General features: G+C 36.5%; 1 protein-coding gene across 1 annotated transcript in view; it reads right to left on the bottom strand.

Annotated features, from left to right (window-relative positions):
• Nucleotides 1–224: 224 nt before the first annotated feature.
• The window catches only part of LOC105463018 (monocarboxylate transporter 1-like), a 19,429-nt gene continuing 11,101 nt past the window's right edge, over nt 225–8,552 (bottom strand). The window contains exons 2-5 of the mRNA XM_011710012.1: nt 7,707–7,969; nt 6,463–6,589; nt 4,430–4,609; nt 225–1,810 (exon numbers count right to left, since the gene is read on the bottom strand). Coding sequence (XP_011708314.1) covers nt 517–1,810; nt 4,430–4,609; nt 6,463–6,589; nt 7,707–7,969 — 1,864 coding nt within the window. The 3' untranslated portion in view covers nt 225–516. The remainder of the gene's footprint in view (nt 1,811–4,429; nt 4,610–6,462; nt 6,590–7,706; nt 7,970–8,552) is intronic.

The raw sequence follows: 8,552 nt of genomic DNA, 5'->3' as shown, positions 1-8,552 counted from the left end.
TAACTTTTTCACGAAGTAAACGTTTTGGTAAATTGATAGTATTAGTTCGCCATGTTGAGGTTAAAATGGATAACGAAAATCTGTAATTTCTTAATGTTTTCCTGTTTTTGGTACAAAACACACCAGAGCTAGATACATTAGCATGTGTGTTTTAATCGTGGAAAAGGAAATTTTATTCTATGCAATTAATACGAAGTATTTTGTATCCAACAAAAATAGTATTTTTGTCGATAAAACAGACGGCTTTAGCATTCTCTTAAAGCACAAATATTTAAAAAAAAACACACAAGTGTCTGTCTCAAATTCACCTAGAAATATACAACGATTTAAGAGTGTTGGCTGTTCCACAGTTTAAAAGTATCTAAGAACGTTGTTGTTGAATCTCCAACAACTCGATCGCATAATTGTAATACTTAAAGTCTTTTACGGAACGCTCATTTGTAAATCGATTCGTCGGAAGACACACGTCGTCGTCGTCGTCGAAGCGCCGCGGTAGATCGACCATCCGCGGGAATTCTATATCGCCAATTCTATGTCCTTCTTGTTGCTTCTATTGATGAGCGGCACCACCGCCCAGAGTGCGGTGCCCAAGATCAGGATGATCCCGAAGGCCAAGAAAATCGGCTTGTACGAGAGCACGTTCTCGAAGATGATACCGCAAACGGGCGGCCCGACGAGCTGCAGCACGCCGTTGACGAACAGCGAGATCCCGTAGGACGAGCTGAGCTTCTCCGTGCCGAGCATGTCCGCGAGGATGACCGTGGTGATGCCGATGTACATGCCCGACGACAGGCCGAAGAGGCCGCAGAAGAACGACAGCATGGTGTAGCTGGTCGCCATCGGTAGCAGGGCCAGCGCGATCCCGCTGGTGCCGAGCCCGCCGACGAAGTAGTAGTACTTGGGCATGAAGTCGATGTCCGACAGGGACGCGCCGCCGATCCTGCCGATCAGGTCCAGCGCCGAGACCACGGACAGCAGCAGGGCCGACGAGTTCTTGTCGAAGCCCTCGGCGATCGCGTAGGACGGCAGTAGGATCATGAAGTTCGTGTTGCTGATGGCCGACGTGGAGTTGGAGATGAGGATCACCAGGTAAATGGGATCCCTCAGCACGCTCAGGTCGAAGAAGGGCGCCTTCTCGGCCTTGCTGCTGCCGTCGCCGCGCTTCTTCGACGTCCCGCGGATCGATCTCGAGCGCGCGTCGTCCCGCTTCGGCTCCTCGACGCGCTGCACCCTGCTGCTGTCCTCCGTCGCGCTCTCTCCCGCAGCCTTCACGGAGTCCAATTGCGACCTAACGTCTTTCTCAGCGGCAAAACTGCCTCGCCGCGATGAGTTACGTGTATCGCTGCTCGGATGACTGTCGTCGTCCTCCCCGGCGAGACCCGGGCGAGACGACCGCATGCGAAACTCGTTCCCGACATTCTCCCGCGGGATCTCCTCCTGCGTGCTCCACGAGTCGCTGTCCTCGACGGCGTTGTAGCGCAACCCCACGACCGTCTCGTTCGTCTTGTAAGCCAATTTCCTTTCGGGCTCGACACGGGACGCCTTCTCGGTGGTCGACTTCAGCACCACGTTGTGCGAAAGATCCGAGAACTTGCGTATCGGCCCGTCGCCGTCGAATCTCACGTCCTCCCCCGTCCTCTCGGTGGTCGACTCCCGCTTCACGCCGAGAGCAGGCTCGTCGAGGGTCAGCGCCTCGTTATCGACACCCTCGTCCAGGGGCACAATTTTCATGTGCTGCTCGACCGGGTGGTACAGGAGGCCGCAGACCAGCGTGTTCAGCGTGATCGCACCCATGATGAGCACAGCTCCTCTGGAACGTGACAATGAAACCTATTTCAAGTAAGGTATGCGTCCAGCTTTATTTTTTAAGGGGCGAGAAAGAAATTGTTTAGATAAAACTTCAACTTGGACAACTTCGTTATTATGATTATTATTTTATTATTATTTTTATTATTATTTTTTTTTCTTACTCTTATTTGCTTTAGACTAAGACTTCTATTGAGGGGTTAATGGCAGTCAGCAGGCTAACAAGGGACCCTCAAAGTGCACAATAGCTACAGTATAGAGAAAATTATCCAAGCATCTTGACTCCCTTTGGATCACTTTCCACCCAAAAACTAGACCGGAAATAAAATAAACATAAATAATAAAATAAATTTTATTTTCTTTTTAATTTTTTGATAAATTATTATCCAAGCATCTTGACTCCCTTTGGATCACTTTCCACCCAAAAACTAGACCGGAAATAAAATAAATATAAATAATAAAATTATAAAATAAATTTTTTTTTAATTTTTCGATGCCTGTCGTAGGGAAAACTTATTTTAAAAAATTTATTTTATTATTTATATTTATTTTATTTCCGGTTTAGTTTTTGGTTCGAAAGTGATTTAAAGTCAAGATGCTTGGATAATTTATCAAAAAATAAAAAAAAATAAAGTTTATTTTATTATTTTATTATTTATATTTATTTTATGTTCGGTCTAGTTTTTGGGTGGAAAGTGATCCAAAGGGAGTCAAGATGCTTGGATAATTTTCTCTATGCTGTAGCTATTGTGCACTTTGTGAGGGTCCCTTGTAAGAAGAAGCACTTTTGCGATTTTTTTTCAGAAATTTATTGATACTTTTAATTAAAAAAATTTTATAGCATTAAAGTAAGTCTTAAGGAATATTTAGAAAAATTTTCATGTAAAAATATTCATTTTTTTGCAGGACATAACAGCCGATGGCGTTTTAAAGAAGGTGGCTTGCGGTGAACAAGATTTCTCGGGACTGGATTATCTATATAAAAGCAAAAATATGAATGGATTTAGAAAATATATTAGTTTTGCCGGACCTTAATCGAAGGATTTTTTATTTTCTTGTACACTTTTTTTATTCTCGAAATAAACGCTTTTTTAGGTAAAAATTGACTTTTCACTTCCAAATGTCCGCCATTTTTTTTCTAATTAATTTTTTCCAAAATTCTTCGATCAGAGACCGACAAAACTAATATGTTTTTTAAATCCATCCGTATTTTTGCTTTTATATAGATGATCCAGTCCCGAGAAATCTCGCTCACCGCAAGCCACCACCTTTTTTAAAAGGCCATCGGCGTTATGCCCCAAAAAAATGAATATTTCTACATGAAAATTTTTCCAAACATTCCTTAAAACTTATTTTATAATGCATTCAATTTTTTTAAATTAAAAGTATCAAAATAAATCTTTGAAAAAAAATCGCAAAAAAGTGCTTCTTTTTAACCTGCTGACTGCCACTAATTCCTTAAGGGGGGTTTCAGGTTTGCCGATCGTAAAAGTTCTTTTTCATGAATTTTTTTAAGGAAATCTGTTATATACAGTAAAACGCGGGTTTCTGCATAAACTTATATATTATTTGAACAGCAAAAAAAATATTTTTTATTCATATAAAAATTATATAAAAATGTATTTTAATGCCTCCACGTGGCGATTGAATGTAACACGTTTTTCGAACTGACGGAAATAATTACGAAAAAACGAATTAAGATATCGATTCTTTTTTCCTCTTAATCCTAATACTTTAACGCATGGCATGAACTAAAATGATGTCAATTGCCTGAAATTTGTAAAAATGGTAGCCATTTGAAAAAAAATTCTCTGCCCTAAAAATTTTTTTAATTTTTATTAATAACAAATTGAATGTTTGTTGTAAAATCATGGTTTTAGTTCACGCCATGCGTTAAAGTATTAGAATCAAGAGGAAAAAAGAATCAAGTCGATATCTTAATTCGTTTTTTCGTAATTACTTCCGTCAGCTCGAAAAACATGCCACATTCAATCGCTGCTTGGAAGCATTAAAATACATTTTTATATAAATAAAAAATATTTTTTTTGCTGTTCAAATAATATAAAAATTTATGCAAAAACCGCGTTTTACTGTATATAATAGATTTTCTCAAAACAATTCATGAAAAAGGGCCGAATTTTACGGCCGGCAAACCTGAAACCTCTCTTAATTTATTTGTTGAATTTTTCTCCCTCTCTCTCTCTCTCTCTCTCTCTCTCTCTCTCTACTACTGAACGCATAGAAAATTGGAGGAATTAGAATTTCCGAATTACGACGAGGCTTCATTGTATTCGACGTCTGCGAGACTGTTTCTTGAAACGAAGGTTTCGGCGTAGGTTTGCGAAAGGCTTTTTGTGTCGTGTGGCTTCCCAAGCCGCTTCGGAGTAGCGCACTTCTACTATTTTCCGATCCCTCGAAAGCATGCAGCTGGGACTATGTATAAAGTCTTTTGTGCGGAAGCGCCGCGCTCTCGGCGGAATAGATATCTCGTTCTCGAAACCGGAGCCGAGAGGTACATCTGAATAATTCACATTCAGTTTTTCTAATAACTGCTCTTCCATATGTCTCTTATAAATGCAAATAGATAATTATCAGAGATATATGGAATCTCTTGACAAATTACCTGTATCCGAAGCAGTCCAAGAGATACTGTAGTAACGGCGGCAGCACTATAGTGCCGATCGCACTACCGGAAATGCACAGACCGTTCGCCATCCCCCGTAGCTTCTCGAAGTATTGCGTGACGATGTAGACCGTCGGTGGAAACGATAATCCAGCCCCGATCCCGACCATAAGACCGTAACTATACATGTGTCAAAAGAATAACTGTTATTTCCATAAAAATTCGTACACTGACAAGAAAAAAAATTGTTGAAAAATGCAAAATTTGTTTCATTTTACCAAAATATTCAGTCCGATACGATCAGTCCGAACTAAACCATGATGGCACAAAATAATCTGCTATTATAAACAAAATACTATTTTTTAATTAAACAATTTTGTTTCAACAAAAATTTATCGTATTTAATTCAACCGTTCGATTAAAAATACACACCATTTATTATCACCATCAGCATCGTTTAGTGCAGTTTAATATTTGGAATTTGAACAAATATATTACTTGGATAACTAAATAACATGTGCAAATATAAATAAATACAACTAATATTTCAAACAAAATAATTTAATTGAGTTAGTTTAGTTAATTCTTGATTAACAAATTTTGATGGTGTAGCGTGTCCGATGAATACATCCAATATTCGAATAAATAAATAAATAATGAATACAAGTATAAATACTACTTTTTTTATATTCATGGAAAATTGAATAAATACTTTTTATACAATTTGAATGAATATATTTGTGAATATGATTACGAATATTTTCTAATTCGCATTCACCCCCACTCTACACACTAAAATTCTACCTTCGAACTTGATTTAAGTTTAAGAAATACAATGATACCGAGGAGAAAATGAGAGCTATTGCCAATGCTTTTATTGGGGATTCTGAGAAATCTATTAATTAAACAATATATTTGATTTAGCATCCATGAGATGCTAAAGCACTTAAAATACCTTATAGAATTAACATTACTGTTATTGTAATCCGTACGAAATTGTAGTGTTCGATTTTACTGTATCTTTCTGGTTTGCAAGAATATAGACAATAAAAATTATATATCATAAAAAGAATTATTGTTGCGAATAAAAGACTTTTAAATAAAAATTTTTTTTCAAAATTTGTAAGATTTTTTTATCAAATCTGGATATTAATAACCATATATACAATTTATTTTTTACTTTCTTTTTTATTTTACATTTTGTATGAATAAATCATAAAATAATCATAAAATATTCACGAATAAATATTTTTAAAAGCAGAAATTTGAATAACTATTTGAATGAATATTTTCTTAATGTGAAAATTTTGAGTGAATATAAATTGTAGTCCAATTACTTTGTACTCGTCGGACACGCTAGATCGTTGACATGAATGAACTATACTTTTCTTTGTGCAACTAAAGAATCGTTGAATCAACCAACTATACAAATTTAGTTCGTACACGGAGAGAATTTTTTTTTTAAATTTACCCTGCAAATCATGTTAATTATGGAACAATATAGTATTTAGGCAAATTTTACTGTGCACTACAATAAGATTTCGCAGTAAAATTTATTGTAGTGCACAGTAAAATTTACCTAAATACTATATATTGTCTCACAATTAACATGATTTTCAGGGTAAATTTTAAAAGAAAATTCTCTCCGTGTACAATCAATTTTTTTTCTCAGTGTAAGAAATGTTATAAAAATGTTAATTTCTTTCTATTTCTCCGCATACAAGTGTACGCAAGGCGATGTTTCATGCAGTGTTTCGCGAGTACACCAAGTACTTGAGAAGTTACTAAGAAGTATACTAAGTATAGAGAAACGGACTTTATCAGCTGGCAAGAGTTGTGTAATATACGCAAATCAAGGAGACCTTTCGTCTTAAGTGCTTCAACAACCGGCTTTCGTTACACAATATTTCGTGACGTTTCATCATAGTATAATTATTAAAATCAGAACTGTTAACAGCCTGCATGTTTGCCTATTCACACTTGCGATGTTCACCCGAACTGTGTACGTCAGTCGACAAAGAGAAACTGTATACCTGACGTAAAGATAAGTAACCGAATTGGCGAAGTAGCTCAGCATCATGCCACTGGCCGCAAAGGTGCCGCCGATGAGAGTTACTGTTCTATAGGAGTACTTGGTCGACAGAATACTAGATAAAGGACCTGCGAAATATATTGCAATTTTACAGGATATATACGCGATGTATACATATATCGTGTAGTATTTTTATTTATCTTACAAATATGTACGTGTAAGGATAATGTACCAAAAAGTGTGGGTTTTTTTTTAAAGCAAAATTTCGCTCGTAAAATAATATACATATAAAGTAAATTTCTAGAGATGTGCGAATCAAGCATTTGCAGCATGGTCGAATCGAATCGAATTTTTTATAACATGTTCGAAATCAAATCGAATTGAATCTTTTTAATTCGAATACGTATCGAATCTGAATCAAATTTTCCCTGATTTACATTACATGTTAATTTAAACGTAATAATAAATATCGAAATTTATGATTTACATTATTTTACGCAATGAATTAAACAAACTGAAGACCTATTTTCGACCCATTTACATCTTATTACAAAGGATCGTGATTTATGCAGTGACATTTTGAACTAGAAAATATCCATGTGTAACTGTAACTTAGTTAAATTTAAGTTAAATTTAATTTAGTTAAATTTAATTAGTTAAATTTAATTTAGTTAAATTTTTTATAGTAACTAATTTAATAGCGAATAATTAGAATGTTTTCGAACATTTTATTAATCTACATACATAAATACATTACATACATCAAAAATACTTACTTTATATCTATTAGAGAAACCCGGGAAAATATTTTTCATGTAAGAACATATATAAATATATATAAAAATATATAATTATATATAATTATATATAAAAGTACATATATAATTATATATATTTTTATATATGTTTAAATATATTTATATATGTTCTTATATAAAAAATTGTTTCCCGGGAGAATAATTGAGGAGATATAAATCTCGCGCAAGAGATATAAATGAAGCAAATACAATAGGCGATCGATTCGAAATTCTCGAATTATTCGATTTCTTACAGATTCGAAAACGAACTCGAATCGAATCCACTGTGATTCGATTCGATTCGAATTCGAACTATTCGCACACCTCCATAAATTTTTGCGCATATGTATAATTAAACAGAATTTATTATAAATAAGCTGCAGCACGCTCGAATTTGAAATCAGCTATTGAAATGTGCGTATATATCATTGTAAAAAAAACTGCTTACCTAACGAGCTGTACAAGAAGTAGCATAACGCCGGCATCCAGGAGGCCGCCGTGGATGACGCCTTGAAAACGTGCAGAAACTCGACGAACAGCACGCCGAAGGACTTGACGGTGCCGGGGATGAGGAAGTTGACGACGAGGGCGGAAAATAGGACCACCCAGCCCCATCCACCGTCCGGCGGGATCGTTTTCGTCCTCCCCGTCTTCCTCCTCGTCGACATGTTTTTCTCTACCGCGGTGGCGCAAGCCCCGTGCGACTCTCGACTGCAAAAGGGGGACGTCGTCGTTACGCGTGGATTATAATAGACACTCTCGTATATGCCTTCCGTCGTCGCCGCGAAGGTAAGAGAAAGATTATTATCGCTGTTAAAGGACAGATCAGCTGCCTGGAGCGTCGTCCTTGACGCGATTACGCTCTTTCATAACAGCGCGCGCGCTCGCGCGCGCGCGCTCGCGCGAGTTAGAGGAATCGGCGGCGATCGATGAAATCATCGGGGAACGTTTCGCGCGGGATTGCGGATTATCCTGTTATTAATTTTGCATTTATAAAAAAAAAACACTTTCGCGTCCTCGAAAATCCACTTGTACTTCCCGTTTTCCCCTTCTATATATATGTATGATCAGGGCTGGGCATATTTCAAATACTTGTATTTGAAATACAGTATTTGAAATACAGTATTTGAAATACAATTTGTATTTTGTATTTTGTATTTCAGCGGAACACATAAAAGTATTTTGTATTTTGTATTTCAAATAAATTATTCAATGTATTTTGTATTTCAAATACAATTTCAATCTATTTTGTATTTGAAATACTAAAAAAATTATTGATAAAAATTCTTGATAA

This window comes from Wasmannia auropunctata, unplaced genomic scaffold (assembly GCF_000956235.1).
Source record: "Wasmannia auropunctata unplaced genomic scaffold, wasmannia.A_1.0 LD336092.1, whole genome shotgun sequence".
NCBI lineage: Eukaryota > Metazoa > Arthropoda > Insecta > Hymenoptera > Formicidae > Wasmannia > Wasmannia auropunctata.
This window is presented reverse-complemented; position numbering and strand designations above follow the sequence as displayed.